This window comes from Saccostrea cucullata, unplaced genomic scaffold (genome assembly GCF_032062105.1).
Source record: "Saccostrea cucullata isolate Sc308-1 unplaced genomic scaffold, CSIRO_AGI_Scuc_v1 ctg4, whole genome shotgun sequence".
Taxonomy (NCBI): domain Eukaryota; kingdom Metazoa; phylum Mollusca; class Bivalvia; order Ostreida; family Ostreidae; genus Saccostrea; species Saccostrea cuccullata.
Genome location: NW_026920828.1, coordinates 1,236,101 through 1,254,415, shown reverse-complemented (window position 1 = coordinate 1,254,415; position 18,315 = coordinate 1,236,101). Strand labels below are relative to the sequence as shown.

Here is an 18,315-nt window from a genome sequence, read left to right as displayed (position 1 = left end):
TAATGTTTATCTGATATTATAGACGATGATGGACGTCAGACATTGCTATTGATGTTTATCTGATATTATAGATGTTGATTGGACATTGGGCATTGCATTGATGTTTGCTGATATTAAAGACATCTTGATTGGACGTTAGACATTGCTTCTGATGTTTGTCTGATATTATAGACGTTGATTGGATGTCAGACATTGCATCTGATGTTTGTCTGATATTATAGATGTTGATTGGATGTCAGACATTGCTTCTGATGTTTGTCTGATATTATAGACATGTTGATTGGACATTAGACATTGTATTTTTGATGTTGTCTGATATTATAGACATTTTGATTGGATGTCAGACATTGCTTCTGATGTTTGTCTGATATTATAGACATTGATGAACGTCGGATATTGCTTTTGATGTTTGTCTGATATTATAGATGTTGATTGGACATCAGACATTGCTTCTGATGTTTGTCTGATATTATAGATGTTGATTGGACGTCAGACATTGCTTCTGATGTTTGTCTGATATTATAGACGTTGATTGGATGTCAGACATTGCATCTGATGTTTGTCTGATATTATAGACGTTGATTGGATGTCAGACATTGCTTCTGATGTTTGTCTGATATTATAGACGTTGATTGAATGTCAGACATTCATTTTTGTTTGTCTGATATTATAGACATGTTGATTGGAAATTAGACATTGTAGTTAATGTTTATCTGATATTATAGACATTGATGGACGCCAGAAATTGCTTCTGATGTTTGTCTGATATTATAGACATGTTGATTGGACATTAGACATTGTATCTAATGTTTGTCTGATATAAAAGACCTTGATTGGATGTCAGACATTGCTTCTGATGTTTGTCTGATATTATAGATGTTGGTTGGACATTAGACATTGCTTCTGATGTTTATCTGATATAATAGACATTGATGGACGTCAGACATTGCTTTTGATGTTTGTCTGATATTATAGATGTTGATTGGACATCAGACATTTATTTTTGTTTGTCTGATATTATAGACGTTGATTGGATGTCAGACATTGCTTCTGATGTTTGTCTGATATTATAGATGTTGATTGGACGTCAGACATTGCTTCTGATGTTTGTCTGATATTATAGATGTTGATTGGACTTCAGACATTGTTTCTGATGTTTGTCTGATATTATAGATGTTTATTTGACGTCAAACATTGCATCTGATGTTTGTCTGATAGTATAGACATGTTGATTGGACGTCAGACATTGTTTCTGATGTTTGTCTGATATTATAGACATTGATTGGACGTCAGACATTATTTCTGATGTTTGTCTGATATTATAGACATGCTGATTGCATTTTAAACACTACATTTCATATTTGTTCAATATTGCAGACAGATGCAGATTGGAAGAATCTAATCCGAGATGCAGGAAGAAGAAGTTTAATATATTCTGTGGCCAGTGGTCAAGACTTCAATGAAGCTGCTAAGAATATTTTAATTCAGAAATAAAGAGGATGTAATTGATTGGCTTTTGATTTAGGAAAGCCATGATAGTTGGATAATTAACATGCAGACAAAGCTTGGTGTCACTAAGGATAAAGAAATCAAGATCTAGCTTTAGATGCAAACTTAATTTAGTGGAATTTAGAGCTACCTTAAAAAAGTAGTGGACTTTAGTGTAACCTTAAACAAGTAGTGGACTTAAGTGCTACCTTAAACAAGTAGTGGACTTTGATGCCACCTTAAATGAGTAGTGGACTTCAGAGCTACCTTAAACAAGTAGTGGACTTAAGTGATACCTTAAACGAGTAGTGGACTTTGATGCCACCTTAAATGAGAAGTGAACTTTGATGCCACCTTAAATGAGAAGTGGACTTTAGTGCTACCTTAAACAAGTAGTAGGCTTAAGTGCTACCTTAAACAAGTAGTGGACTTAAGTGTGCTACCTTATACAAGTAGTGGACTGATGAGAAGTAGACTTGAAGCTACCTTAAATGAGAATTGGAATTTAGTGCTACCTTAAACGAGTAATGGACTTTGATGCCACCTTGAATAAGAAGTGGACTTTGATGCCACCTTAAACAAGTAGTGGACTTTGATGCCACCTTAAACAAGTAGTGGACTTTGATGCCACCTTAAATGAGAAGTGGACTTTGGTGCTACCTGAAATGACAAGTGGACTTCCTAACTTAAATAAGAAGTAGACTTCCTACCTTAAATAAGAAGTAGACTAAAGTGCTACTTTAACTGAGAAATGGACTTTAGTGCTGCATTAAATGAGTAGTGGACTTTAATGCTATCTTATATAAGAATTGGACTTTGATGTTTCTTAAATGAAAAGTCAACCTTAATGTTGCCTTAAGTGAGAAGTGGACTTAAATGTTGCCTTAGATGAGGAGTGGACTTTGGCATTGTCTTAAATGAGGAGTGGACTTGGGCATTGTCTTAAATGAGGAGTGGACTTTGATACTCCCACATGGAGGACATATCTTTGTGGTTGTCCTATGAGGCGTGTAACATCAGCATGTACTGGAATATTTTCTGTGAATACAAATTAATCAGGATATCCATAAACTTCAACTGCTGCATTTATTTTATATGTGGTCTTCAAACTTTACAGATTGCTATAAACTAGTTCTAAAATATGGTATTTTAATATCCATTTATATAATTTTTTGTATCAATACATGTCATTAACTTTTTTGTGTATTTACTAATGTCTAATCATAGTTGAAAATACTTGTTTGTGCCCAAGTTTAAATGTTGTAGTTTTTTTTTAATTTAAGATAGTTTAAGCAAACAAAAAATTAGCTTCCAGATAGTGTTTATATATCTCACTGTATGTGTTCATATTGAATTAATATGTTTAAACAAACAAAAAATTAGCTTCCGGATAGTGTATATATATCTCTCACTGTATGTGTTCATATTGAATTACTTAATATGTTTAGTGGGCATTAAATGAGTTGTAGTTTTTTACTTAATTATTTAAAGGCTGTGCCAAAATCCAATAAGTTGTACAGAAAATAGCATTTAATTTATACATGTTAACTGTATGTACATATACATGTGGAGACATAAGTTGGTTGTCAGTTAAACTTGTTGAGCAGTTATTGTTACAAAGAAATTCTGATTCTTTAGTTCCTGCTGTATGTTTATATGCGTGTGTGTTTTAAAACTATCAATCAGATTCCAGATTGACTGCATAAAATTTACAGATGATAAATGTTAATGTCCTGGTGTTAATGAGAATCAACTTGTGATATTAGAATGAAGGAGATAATAAAAGATATAAGAACTGTGGACTTATAATCTATCAGCAGATATAACAGGGGTTTCAATGAGATCACTGAATTTTCATGGCAACCTCCCTTACAATATTTGTTGCATATTTCTTTACATTTATTACACTGAAGATCACCCGAGTCACTCAGGTGACATATTGCCATCTCTTTTCATCTGATGTACATTATGCCTCATGCATTAACAACTGGATATTTTCAGCATCTTCTGTGGAACCATTGAACCATTTGCAACAAATTTTGGCAGATAACATCTGTGAGTAAATCGGGGGAGCAGAAATTGTGAGTTTCATGCCCCCCCTTGGCCTAGGGGTAGTGCTAAAACCATCAAAATTAGCACTATTTAAAAAAAACCTTCACTCCTGAACATCACACAATCAAAATGTTAGCATGATTGTAGTAAGCGAAGAGCACTCTAACAATATTGTGAAATCTATAGCCCCAGCATCAGGGATTCTGGAGTTAAGGTGGGGCTCTAATTATCACAGTGAAAGTGCCTGTTGATATCCAAGAAATCGTCTCCTTTCCCCTATACTACGTGCATGCTTATGATGCACTTTCCTGTTATGGCTCCACCCTACCCTTGTGATTTGAACAAAAAATCTGCACTACCTCCATTGTCTCAAGCAGTTTTGGTGTCCGTATATAGCTCTCTCCTACACTGGCTGCTTGATCACATAATTTTATAATCTTGAGAATACTTACACCCCTTTTCTGTGACATTACTTTTTTTGTATGTTCAGCCAATGGCAATTTTGTTTCCAGTGGAACCACGAATCTAGACGACTGATCTTTTTTTTTTCATATCATACACTTTGTTTATAATGTTTTTTTATGTATTCTCGGATTATGCATATATATAAGTAACAAATATGTAGAATACATATCTTATACAATTATATAAAAAAATTTTATTCAACAAAAATTCACTACATTAAAGTATTGGTGTGTCTTCATGTTTGTACTCATCAGTGGGCATTACTGCAGTTCTAGTACATGTCCCAATATGCAGAATTAAGGAAAAATTCGGAAGTTAATTTCTGGAACAAAATTGTTTTTCTGACACTTTTTTCCAGTCTGCTTCATCATACAATGCGTTATACATTCAACTGTTACAATGTCATATGTAAACAATGTCACATGTAAACAGGACCTTTTTTATAGCAAAAAACAAGAAAAGAAACAATACAGCAAAAAATGTATAAACAAACTGCAATCTTTTTGTGTATTGGGTATCTTATAAGTTATGTGTTAACTATATACACCAAAAAACTTTTCACATTTCAATGTTAGCAAACTATATCAAAGTTGAAAAAAAAATGTACAAAATTGTCAATTCATACTAACATACAGAGAGAAATACTCAGAATATGGGTTTACCTTTACAAAATATCATTGAAAAATAAATTACCAAATTTTTCTTACTTCCAATGAAAAAAATTCTATCTTGAGTGTCAGAGCAATTCATTCACAGAATAAACAACCTGTCTATAACTGTCAGCTGGAGCACATCATGAGGCTGAAACACAACATATAACAAACCCTCTCATCCTTCCTCGTCAATCATCTCACTCTCTCACACACACTTATAACCCGTGTTTTCCCTAAATAAGTCCTTTCATTTTCTTGTACTCGGCGAGATTGAGGGAGCGTTTGGGTGCTGCCTCTTTTACTGGTTGTAGGCTTCTACTGTTGGCTGCCACTGCTGGGTCTGAAATAAAAACACAACTTCAGTAACTGACTCCCAGAAGTTGACAAAGGCTGATTACTTAAACTCTTCCTTACTTTAGTATAGTTTATTTTATACTACATGTAACAATCTAATAAAGGATACAAATTTGAACAGAGCTGAGTTTGGCATTATCGTTCAAGTCATTTAATGTCATTTGTAGGTGTGATGTGGCTTTTAAAGCATGCATCAAACTGCATCCATATATATTTACTTGTTTGAACACTACTTGTGTTGAGTATGAATGTACATGTATCTAAAGGCTGGCCATGAGACTTCAGAAATTTGCATCAAGTTGTAAATATCAAGAAATTAAAACACATCTCTCAATTTCTCAAAGAGTTATCACAAAGAAAACAGATGGAATGGTAAATATTGGGATATAATCATCAATCACTTTAAGCAGTCCCTCAAATTTATTTGTGGCAACACAGCAGGACCAGGATTTCCTGATGGACAATCCTACCCCACATATTGGTCCTTAGACTTACTGGTAGCAGGGACGTCTAGATCAATTTCTATGTTAAAATCATGGACGGCAAACAAGTCTTCCGACGACTTTCGCCGATCTGGTTTTTCTAGCCCTGTTCCAGATAAATGGATGTGGAACTGGTTTTGATCACTGGTCTCTCTCTCTCTGTTTGCAATCTCCTCCTGTATCAACACAACAGGTCATTAGAAATCTATTCTAACTAGTACCATTGACAAGGAAGTCAGGATAAATGTTACTGTTTAAAGTCTAATTTTGAGTTTCAAACAAAAAATAAATCTGACTAAATATCATTGTAATTTAATATGTTGATAGTGCGACTGTTCAATGAGTGCTGATACTCCGTCTTCTCAAACCTTGTGTGATATTTGGTACTCTAGATTTTGACATTACAGAACGTCGTATGAAAGCTGCATTACCAGACCGAAGCCAGGCCCCAGGATCATGGAACATCTTAAACTTAAGTCAAAATCTTCATTTCATACTTAAATGTTGTGGAAGTCAACCAGATCAAAATTACAATTTGTTTCAATATTGATGAACAAAAGTGTTCATTTTACAGGTGATTGAAAATTTGACTTCAGTCTAAGTTTGTTTCATGATCCTGGGGCCTGAACAGTGCTAATTTTCATAAAGAACATTTAATCTACCGTTGATCTCTAATTTCTTAAATGAACAGCAAGTTTTTTCTCAAGTCTGCTTGCTGGGATGGTGGAGGGGTCTAATTAAGAGTATGGTACTAGAGATGAAGACGTTACCAGAGATTTTCTACGGGAGGCTTCCTCCAGTTTTCTTCTTTCTGCCATCCTCTCCTGTACTTTAGCCTCCACTTCTGGATCACGGGCCTGTGTAAAAATGTTAAATCATTGATATAGGAAGTTCCCTGACACTCAAACGAATACACAAATTATCATGGTGGTTTGACAATCATAATTTGGTTGACATCCAAATAAAATGAGATTGCATTTCTTTTAAAAATAATGAAACTATTTCTAATGAAAAAAAGCATGCAAAACAGAAAAAAATCAACAAGAATTTTAAAAATGAATCCATGCAGCTTCATACAGTATTTTTCTTTATCATGAAATTTATCTGAACTATGAACCAATACCTTGTTTCAAACAAAATAAACTTTAGATCTTGTAAATAGCAAAATTTAACAAAACATAAACTTCCTCATTACATACACATGCTATAGTATGCAGGATTTTCTGCAGTGAAAAAGAAAGGAAAATTTATCCCCCAAAAATAAAAAACAATTCATGTTCATAAGTGACCAAATACAAATACCATTTCAATATTTCAAAGAAACATTTATCTTCAGCAAGAAGTTCCTGTATTTCAGATAAAATTTTCACACGTTCTCCACATGAAATGTAAAGACTAGTGCTATTATTCTGTACTGTAATTCTGCTTTGCCTCTCTGAGTGAGTTTATTGATTAACCCTGCTACACTTACCTTTGTGACGAGGGTGGGACGACAGGAGCGTCGAGTAAACGGATCAGCCACAGCATTCTTCATCTCTAAGAACTCCTTCTTTGAAGCCTCCTCTGCCAGGATTTGGTTTCTCAAACGATTCCTTTGGTTGATATAACTAAGAACAACCATAAAATTGGTGTGGGTTATATACTTAATTTGGTATTAAAATCAATAGAAGTAATACAATTTTACAAACGTTGAAAGATCTAGAAAAAGGCTGAGATGAGTTGACCACAGAGGTCAAACTGCACTATCCTCCTGACATTTGCAATTCTGTGCTACAAACACTAGTAGAAACACTGCAACATGATATTCTAGGTTTTAAGTCAAACCCATCTATGTAATACTTTAACAGCAACAAATCATCAAATTCTTAATAAAGGAAACCTCTGACATAACTTGTGTCATAATGAAGTCTAGCATCCACAGTGACTGATATTGTCGAGATAAATCTAACATATAAATATGATATCCAGGTCTACTTACAGAACACATCGGACTTTCAAGCACTGGACACATCTCAGTGATATAGAATTAATACCTAACAGATGATTACAGGTCTGTGTGAAACAATTTCAATATTAACCCCTGCCTTACCTAATGGATGATATGTTGTTAGTTCTCCTTCTATCCAGTTCATTAGCCCTCTCCTCCAATTCCTCTAGTTCCTGTGAGATTTTATACTGAGCTGCCGTGTCCCCCTCTAGATCAGCTGCTTCCTGCCAAAACAAAGACGTGTGGTATTGTCACTAGCTCAGATAACAGTGCTCTTGTTTATTTCTACACTCAGAAGATATTGTTGTACACTCAAATGACACTGTCTGAAACTTAATTCTCATCTCAGATTAAATAATCTTGACAACACTTAATTTTACACTGAGGTAGCAATGTCTTACATTTTCTCATCTGAACATTTATTTCCTTAGTTTGAGATTTGTTGTATTTTATAACAGACACTCTCTAACACTTCAAAACTATCAAAACATATAATCCAGTGGCCCTACCTTTTGTTTGAGTAAGAGGGTTTTCTTAATGGCATAATTATGAGGATTCTTTTTAAATTTCTGCTTCTCAGCTACAATCTGAAAAAATCAGGAAAATCTTCAGTAATAAATTAATGTCCTTTCTTAAAACAGACATTTTCTCTGATCATGTTTCAAAAAATTTGCATTCTTCACATTTAATGAAATTTCACATACATGTATATAACAGAAAAATACTATTTGACTTTTTCTTTACCTCTTCGATATCGTTCTCTTTGAACTTGTAATTGAGTGCCTCCTGTATACTTTTGGCCTTCTTATCTATGTCCTGTAGAGTCGGTAAAGGTATGTCTCCCAGAGTCATGGCTTCCTGCCATTTGAAGAACTCAGAATCTGTGAAATCTTGGTTAGATACGAATTCCAGCCGATAAACACGTTCCGAATGTCCATGCCTGAAATTAATTCCATGTAAGCACTCATTATCCTGATAAAATTTATTTTGGTGGTTTTCACCAAAAAAATCTTTAAGGACATTTATTTACCGCAATTTGAGACCCTTATTTGTTCGTGTTGTACCAAGCTGATATATTTTTGCAGTTTCCATGGTGTCAACAATTTCAGCGATCTAGCAAAAAAAGGTTTCTTATTTAAAAAATAGTTGCATATTCTGTGTGCATAAATCATATTTTATGAATTACACTTGGTGAATATTTATTATATATTAAGGATTCTTCCATTCCATCAGGGATGACTTACTCTGTACACCGCCCGACCCTCGTGGTTACCAATACCAATTCTCACATAGCAGCCACACACAGTCTTCTTAAAGAATGGCATGTGACACCATCTAAACAACAGGAAAGAAAATAATGTAAGTTTAAGCGGTTATTTTTGTTACTTGATTTATAAGTGTATAGCCCTTCAAAAACATGAAAACTAGTATGACCTAAATTACTACAGCTACATGTTCATTGTGCTAAATAGTAAATGATTAATTTTAAAGTTTTCCTGCAAAAGTAATCAAATTATAAAAACACAAGACCCATGGGCCACATTTCTCCATAATACATTCCTACATAAAACTTTGATCACATATTGTTGCCCATCCTACCCATCCTAGCCCAAGGGGTCATGAATTGAACAAAACTAAATATACACTACCTGAAGTAGCTACAGTGTAGCATATAAATATGATTTATATGAACATAATTTATTGCTGTTCTTGAGGAGTAGATTTTTTTATATAGATTTTTTCTGTATATTCCTATTTAGATCTTTGGTTACCCATTGTGCCTCCACAGTATGTGTATACCTATGTAAAACTTTGATCTCCTACAATTGCTCTTCCCTAGCCCTGAGAGTTCCTCATTTTTTTTTTAAAGATGCCATTAGTTTTTCAATAATTCTTCATTACTTTCCCTAGAAAGAGGCCTTTTGTTTGAAGAAATGTCTACAGATGACAAATGAAGAAACAAGAAGGCCGTTGTCAGACACCCTTTGATCATAAAAGCTCACTCGAGTCTTAAGCTCAGGTGAGCCACCAAAACAATTGACTTTAAACATATTCTAAAACAATCACAATAAATGTTTACTCAAACTTAATGCATATTTATTTCTTTTTTAGGCAAATTTTAAGCACTTTTAGAACAGAAGTTCTGCTTCCTTTACTTACTTTTCCAGCTTGTGTCGTGACAGACGGATCTTGGATAGATCTTCTTTACATGACACAAATTTTGGTTTCCTTGATTCATAAGACCTACAGTGTATAATGAGATTTGTTTCAACATTTAAAACTATTTCATGTTATATTATTTATGGCAATGAATGCCATATTTTAAGTTAACAAGAGGCCCATGGGCCTTATAGGTCACCTGAGCATTATGCAACAACTTTCCAGTGATTGAATTTGATTCATGTTTTAATCCAGATGCTATGGCATTCACAATTTTGAAATAGGCACCATTGATCATCATAACAATACACTTAGCAGTTGCTTAGTTTGTTTACTTAATACCCATAGGCAGGGTAGGGGAACAAAAACTGCATTTCAAGTAATCAGTAATATTCAGCATGATCAGTAATGCCCCAATCACACATGAACCCCTGACCCTTAGGCCTAGATCCACACATTGCACAATTTTTGAAAAGGCACCCTTGCTTTTCAAAAATATTTGATAAATAGGAGCAGATTTCAAACAATTCATCCAGTTTCAGTATATAAGTACAGCCCCCCCCCTCCTTTATGGTACCCTTGACCCTTGGGCCTTGAAATTCACAATTCTGGAAGATTAGGACCCTTACTCATCATAACTACATAGGTAGTTCATCTGCTTAATACCAAGGAGCAGAGAAGAAAACTTTCAAAGATTTAGTGTATTTTCATTGTATAATTAATAAAGCCCCACCCTATCACTAGAATCCCTGACCCTGGGGCCATAAAATTCACAATTTTGGAAGAGGCACTCTTTTGCTCATCATAACTATGCACTTATTTAGTTTATTTAATACCCAGACACAGAGAAGAATATTTTCAAAGAATTATTTTTTCACTATATAATCTAAAGAGCCCCCCCCCCCCTACACCAGAACCCCTGACCCTGGGGCCATCGAATTCACAATTTTGGTAGAAGCACTTTTGCTCATCATAACAAAGCACTTAGTTAGTTAATTCAATACCCAGGAGCAGAGAAGAAGATTTTCAAAGAATTCAAGTATTTTCACTATATAATCTATAGTCCCCCCCCCCCCTTACACCAGAACCCCTGACCCTGGGGCCATGAAATTAACAATTTTGGTAGAGGCACTCTTGCTCATCATAACTATGCACTTATTTAGTTTATTTAATACCCAGGAGCAGAGAAGATTTTCAAAGAATTCATGTATTTTCACTATATAATCTATAGAGCCCCCCCCCCTTACACCAGAACCCCTGACCCTGGGGCCATAAAATTCACAATTTTGGTAGAGGCACTCTTGCTCATCATAACTATGCACTTAGTTAGTTTACTTGATACCCAGGAGCAGAGAAGAAGATTTTCAAAGAATTTATGTATTTTCACTATATAATCTATAAGCCCCACCCTAACACCAAACCCCTGACCCTGGGGCCATAAAATTCACAATTTTGGTAGAGGCACTCTTGCTCATCATAACTATGCACTTAGTTAGTTTATTTAATACCCAGGAGCAGAGAAGAAGATTTTCAAAGAATTCATGAAATTTCACTATATACTTATTTAGCCCCACCCTAACACCAGAACCCCTGACCCCGGGGCCATGAATTTCACAATTTTGGTAGAGGACTCAATGCTGATTACAATCATGCAAACAGTTTGACTGCTTGATGTCCAAGTAAAGAAGAAGATTTTTAAAGATTGCACTAATTTTAGTGGTTTTTGCCCCACCCCCCAGGCCCCAGGGGGGCAGGGCCCATGAAATTCACAATTTTTGTTCCCCTTCACCCATAGATGCTATATGCCAAAGAACTATATGCGGTATTAACCAACATTTGCCCCCCAAAATCAAACTTTGATGGAGTAACATTTAATTAAGTCCTTAAACAGGGGAGTATATGCTGACTTCAAAGCACTGAATAATTTCATAAGTAATGACGTCATATGTACGTAATGACGTCACAAATATGACGTAATTTCAGTTTTTTATGAATTTTGCAGAAAAATGTACAAATTTCGTCGATATTTTAAATAAAAGTCACCGAGCGCATGTGTGTTCAGGATAAATATTTTGATATAATGTGTAGAATGATAATATCAATGAAATATGTCAATATTGTTCCTGAACACACATGCGCTCTATAAATTTTAAAGCTTAAATTGTTGAAATTTTGTCCATTTTGTCCTCTTTCTGAAAAAGGATATAAAATCGGACTAGTTTGTGACGTCATAAAAACAGAAATTGTGAATACACTGCTCTGGAACTATAATATTTTCTGTTAACTTATATTTCTCGTACAATTTATTGAATTCAGCACATTTCAGGAAGTTTTCAAAATTTGACTTTTGTGGGGGCAAACATATGCAATATACCGCATATAGTTCTTTGGTTGAAATTGGTTCAGTGGTTTCAGAGAAGAAGCTGAAAATGTTCAAATGTTAACGCACGACGCACGACGAACGACGACGGACGAAAAGTGATAGCAATAGGTCACCTGAGTTTACTCAGGTGACCTAAAAATTTATATTAAAAAAAAAAATAAGAAAAAAAATTTTGTCAGAGAAAACTTAAAAATGTGATCAGTGCAATAAAATTCATACGTAATAGTAATACACAAGGTATCTAACTTGAATTACAAGAATCACATCACTGCCTTCACAGAATTGCACATTTTTATGCAAGCAGAGATGTACTGGCAAAGAATGGCAAAGTGTTTATAATTATTCTCTTCTACAATCATTCATTTACAAAATCATATATGACATGCTTGTCTTTATTCTCTTTTAAGACATGCTTGACTTGTTTACCTTTAAGTAGAAGTTTTCAATGATTTATCATGTAACGAAAAGATTAAACAACAACACTTACTCCTCCCCCTCCGAATCCGACCTTGCAGATGACCTTGAACTACTGCTGCTTTCTGACTCGGACCCAGAATCATCTACCCGCTCCTTTTCTGGTTCAGATTTCGGATCCTCCTCTTCATCGTCATCATCATCAGAGTATATATCACTTGTTTTCAGCAGTTTCTTTTTTTGTTCTTGTTTTTCCTCTTGTTTCTTAATCTGTTCCTCAGCTGTTACACAAAGAAAACATAATTCACTATTTATTTCAGCAAATACTTCTTTTTGTATTTTTATAAACCTAAATCATTGAAGCTTATTGATTAAATGTTTATCTTTTATGTATCATATCTTCTTTATTTGTTTACGGCTGGTTTCTTTTTTTCAATGAACGAGGTTCAAATGAGAATTTTTCAAAGTCCTATTTCTCCTATGTAGTCTATAGTCCCTTTCTATGAGAGAGTAACAGAGAGGCCGAGTCTCACCGATTTTCTTTTTTTCCTCTCGTTTCTTCATCAGGTCCGTGAGAGCAGAGAATTTTTTATTGTCCTTCTTCTCCTCCATATTTTTACGTCTTTCGATACTTCTCTGAGTGACTGATTTCAGATCTTTCAGGTCCTGAACAGATGATACAAGTACTTTCTCCTTCTTCTTTTGCTCTTTTTTCTTCTGTTGCTTTAATTTCTTTTCTATCTCAAATCTAGCAAAGACCAAAAAATAAAACAAAACATTAGTTTATTTCTAACTTATTAAGTCTTTTTATCCAATGCCTGACCTAGTTGAAAATGTGTGTTGTTGGCCTATATACATGTAGTTGCAAGTATGTGTAGTTTTTATCTAATGTCTTTCCTAGTTTTTAGTGTCTATCAACTCTGTTTAACCCCTGACCTAGTTTAAAGTGTGTTTTTATGTAATGTCTGACCTAGTTTTGGGTGCCTGTTTTTATCTAATGTCCATACATGTTAACTCTACCGATTTAGGCGGGAGTCTACCGCTTTTTCACTCCATCTCCCGCCTACAGATTTAATTCAGAAATCTACCGCTTTTCTACAAAAGTTGCATCTAAAGTATTTTTGGTTCGCTTGGGTATCCATTTTTGAAGCCAAACTGATAGAATCTCGTTAAATATCCCGTGATTTGACTCGAAAGCATACAAACGCTTTTTTTAGTATCGATGTGTACATAGATTTCAAGTACGAATTTGACAACGACAACAGCAAAAGATTACCAGTGATTACATTGGTTACAATAAATTTAGTCAACATCACTGCCATGAAAAAGGAGATACAGTTTTTAAGAATTAGATAAAAACGCTTGACATCGTCTTTAAAAGCACAGAAGCTCACAAAGTTATCAATAAAGTCAATAGAAATCACTCGATTGACCAAGCCATGTGGCACATCTCTACTTTCGTTTTCGACCATCGCAGGAAATCTGAGTTATATAACGAAAGATAGGAACTTGTTTTAGATCTAATTTAAACCATGTCATCATTTGTTTTGTTTAACAACTGAATGAACATTCAGAATTATTGCTTCTAGGCTATATCAGCAAAGATCACTTTTCAAAAGGCTAAGTTAAACAGCACATCCAAGCAAAATGATGAGTATGAAAAATATTTGAATTTGTACAATTTATGTCAAACTTAAGGTGTTTCTGTCTTCTTCTTTAAAGTGCAATTGATATTTAAGATTAATTATTGTAGGTTTCATTTAAGGCTACATTCATGTATATTACATGATATATATCGATAATCCAAGCGTAAAACAACGCGCACGCAATGCTACCGCTTTTGAGGTCTGAATCTCCCTATTTTTCATCACAATAGGTTAACATGTATGATATTGGGTTAATCTCGGTATTAAACGATTAAATAATTTTGTTACGGTTTGACTGAAAGTGAGTCTTGAAGTCTTTCCGTGTAAATAATTGAATATCTTTGATAAATCTTAGGAATTCAATCAATTTAAAGTGATAATTCAGTTGCGTTATAGGAAACATTCAAGCAGGAATTAAGACGAGGATTTGATATAGAAATTATAGAGGTACATTTCTTGCTTTAAATAATTTGGTAGATCCTGTAGATTTGTTAAGGGAGAAATACTTTGGTTATTCTAAGGTATTTTTAGGATTTAATACTCACTAATCGGGTCATTCTCGTTTAGTGCGCCCCCCTCCCCCCCTTTATTGTATTAACGTTATATCAAGATTGTGTTACTGTTCGTGTAGTGTTTCACTGTGACTTTGGGTGATTCCTGACGTCCAGTGAATTTTATTGTAATTTATTTATTGTAGTACATATTGTGACTTTTATTTATTGAATAAATTTGTAAACTTTAAATAAGGCTTATTTAACTTCCCCGTACTTTTATTTGCAAGTCCAAACACAGGTAATTCTTGTGTTATTATAGGAGATCTTTATTTACGGGTTATTCTCGTTAATCATCAGAGTACTACATGGGTTATTCCCAAGTAGGTATTTAAAAGTACTTGTGCCTGAGATCCAAGCAGCTCAGGTCCGTTACATTGACCTTATTTTAGGTGCCTATTTTTTATCTAATACCTGACCTAGTTTTAGGTGCCTGTTTTAATCCAATGCCTGACCTAGTTTTCAGGTGCCTGTTTCAATATAATGTCTGACCTAGTTTTCAGTGCCTGTTTTATCTGATGTCTGACCTAGTTTTGGGTGCCTGTTTTAATCAAATGCCTGACCTAGTTTTAAGTGCCTGTTTTAATATAATGCCTGACCTAGTTTTAAGTGCCTGTTTTAATCTAATGCTTGACCTAGTTTTAAGTGACTGTTTTAATCTAATGTCTGACCTAGTTTTCAGTGCCTGTCGTCTCTCTATTCTGTTGTACAGTTCTTGCTCCCTTTCTTTCTCTGTCATTTGTTCTAATCGCAGTCTGTCTTCTTCATCCCCAATCAGATTTTCATCATAGCCATCGTTAAACTGCTCCTCTTGATCCGAGTCCGAGACGGCGCCATCATCACTGGACGACACTTCACCTACAAATAAAAGAATCCTTAAAATAAGGCTGCTTCGTTTTCTATGGTATCATCAAAATTATATTTTGAGAAAATAAAATTTAAGTTCAGTGATCAAAGTACTGAATATATTCCATAAAGATGAAGAAAACACATTTACATTCACTGTATATGTATACAAGGTTTCTGGTGAGTAATATTAATTCTGGAAGAAATCTTAATCACTCAAACAGGTTCTCACTGTCCAACCCAGTCAATTCAAATTCAAGAATAAACAAGTAAATAATCCAAAGATTGGGATCCAAAGATTGGGAATGTCTATGAAATAATGTGAAAATCAGTCCTTCCTACTCTTTCTACTTTATCCAAGCACCTGTTTTCTATGCCATACCTTCTCCAGGCTCGGATTGAATTACATTTCTATGCAAACCTTTATGTTGTTGTCAGGTCAGACACCTAATTTTGTATATGTGTTACCTTCTTTTTTATCAATGAAAGGCTCATAAATCAACTTATTTTTTTTTCTATGTCATACTTTTTCAGGCTCAGACACCTAATTTCTATGCCATACCTTCTTCAGTCTCAGACACTTAATTTCTATGCCATATCTTCTTGGGCCCAGAAACAAAATTTCTATACAATATTTTCCTTTCATTAGACACCTAACTTCTATGTCATACCTTCTTCAGTCTCAGTCACTCTATTTCTATGTCATACCTTCTTCAGTCTCAGTCACTCTATTTCTATGTCATACCCTCTTCATCAGACACCTAATTTCTATGTCATACCTTCTTCAGTCTCAGTCACTCTATTTCTATGTCCTACCTTCTTCCGGCTCAGACACCTGTTTGTCACTCTCTGCACCACTTTCATCTGATGACACAGCTGCTTTTCTCTTTGTTTTTTTGGATGAAGATTTTGTTTTCTTTTTCTTGCTTCCCTTCTTCCCAAAGTTCCACTATACAAAAGATAACATATAACTCAAGATTTAATAATATTGTGAATGTCTGCATTATTCTTACAATGATTTGGCATATTGTAATCATAGTTTGTGTAAAAGATTCACAGAATGGATGAATTTGTATTTTAAATTTTTTAAACTAATTCCTCTGCAAACTAATGTTTACCATTATTCCATGCAGTTATGTGTATGTCTAAACTCCTTTAAAATATGCAAAGTAAAATACTTTAATTTTAAGATCAAAGGATTTAACATTTCAATAGTCATTAATTCATGCAAGACATTTCTTATGTTTTCCTAAAGTAAAAAACATCAAAGTTACATCTTCGTCACTCTCTGATGTCTCTGATTCCGAGTCACTCTTGGCTTTAGCCGTGGCCTGAGGCTCCGGGGCTGCTGGGCGTTTCCTCTTGGCCAGAGCTTTGAAATCCTGTAAATATCATTATTAAATAAATCTTAAAATACTCAACATAAACTAAAGCTATAAATACCAAATCCTGTAAATATCAATATTATCTAAATCTTGAAATATCCATCATAAACTAAAGCTATAAAACCATTATATACTAAAGCTATTAATATCAAATCCTGTAAATACCATTCACTAAATCTTAAAATATCCATCATAAATTAAAGCTATAAATACCCACCATATACTAAAAGCTATAAATACCAAATCCTGTAAATATCATTGTTAACTAAATCTTAAGATACCTATATTAAACTAGATATCACATAACTTCTTTTGGGAATGGGACCATAAATATTGGATTGAATAGTGACCTTTTTTTGAATTTTTAAAATAATTTTTATCATTACACTTGAAATACTGGGTTTCTTGCCTAACTGTTATAAACTATATTTTTGTTTTGCAATATTGAGGAATATGTATGGCAATTATACATCTAAATACATTTTGTTTATTTTAGGGAGAAATTATGAACAATGGAAAAATCACTAACATATTCAGGAAAAATGGTACCCCTTATGAATTTGGAATGGGGACCTTGAACAGTCCAATTATAGAAGTCCTAAAAACCTACATTTCAAATGTCGTGATATTTTCTTTTTATATCAAATTAAATACTCAAGGAATTATATGTTTGTGAAATATTTCACTTAATCTATGTATCATGCTGGTTGAAGTGGAACAAATTATTAGATAGAGTATATGAAACTAACAGTATATTCAATACATGTATTCTTTTCTAAATGAGAATTAAGGTCACCTTAATATCATCATTTACTGGTTGTTACTTATTTCATTCTGTAATCAAGATATTAATCTAGTGATGTTAGTTAATCAAAAGATATTTTAAAATGTGCAGAGTATCTCATCATAAATATTTCTTTCATTGTTTAATGTAATCTTGACTAAGTCAGTGACTTTCTGAAGTATTATCTTGCTAGTATGCAGTATACAGAGGGAAAATGTGGGCTTTCATGAGAAATTAAAAATGATTCACATATAGGGAAGATGTGTATTAGCATGAACATTTATGTTTTGTGTATCTAAACTTGGGGGAATTTGACTGCATGTATTGTAAAATTGTTTATCTTTCTAATTTTCCTTTCTTATTCCTAATACCGAAGTGATATAAAATGTATAGGCCTATGCTGTGTTAAAATTAATCCACAATTTCAACAATGCAAGTAAAACAACAGGCTCAACCTACTTCGTCAAGGTTTGAGCCACTTTCACTATCATCACTGTCTGAATCAATCAGAGCAGTCGTCTTCTTTCGTTTAGACATAGTAGTCAGGTTTGTAAGAGTCAATTTGAAAACATGGACACTCTTTGGCAGCGCAAAATATCTCTTTTTACCCACAATCCATTGCGAAGGTCGAACGACCTAACATCTCTTGTAGGTTTGTAAGAAAT

At 34.0% G+C, this 18,315-nt stretch overlaps 2 protein-coding genes across 2 annotated transcripts in view; one reads left to right on the top strand and one right to left on the bottom strand.

Annotated features, from left to right (window-relative positions):
- LOC134258438 (uncharacterized) overlaps positions 1-3,286 on the top strand; it is a 37,098-nt gene extending 33,812 nt beyond the window's left edge. The window contains exon 28 of the mRNA XM_062740988.1: positions 1,378-3,286. Coding sequence (XP_062596972.1) covers positions 1,378-1,494 — 117 coding nt within the window. The 3' untranslated portion in view covers positions 1,495-3,286. The remainder of the gene's footprint in view (positions 1-1,377) is intronic.
- An 896-nt stretch (positions 3,287-4,182) lies between these two features.
- On the bottom strand, positions 4,183-18,300 carry LOC134258430 (RNA polymerase-associated protein RTF1 homolog). The gene is made up of 16 exons (XM_062740977.1): positions 18,110-18,300; positions 16,756-16,863; positions 16,298-16,430; positions 15,307-15,493; positions 12,972-13,186; positions 12,512-12,719; positions 9,642-9,725; positions 8,726-8,816; positions 8,512-8,594; positions 8,226-8,421; positions 7,991-8,068; positions 7,584-7,705; positions 6,966-7,101; positions 6,265-6,351; positions 5,508-5,670; positions 4,183-4,998 (listed from the first exon to the last, which is right to left on the bottom strand). The coding sequence occupies exons 1-16, from the start codon at positions 18,185-18,187 to the stop codon at positions 4,892-4,894; spliced, it is 2,076 nt and encodes a 691-aa protein (XP_062596961.1). The 5' UTR covers positions 18,188-18,300; the 3' UTR covers positions 4,183-4,891.
- Positions 18,301-18,315: the final 15 nt, after the last annotated feature.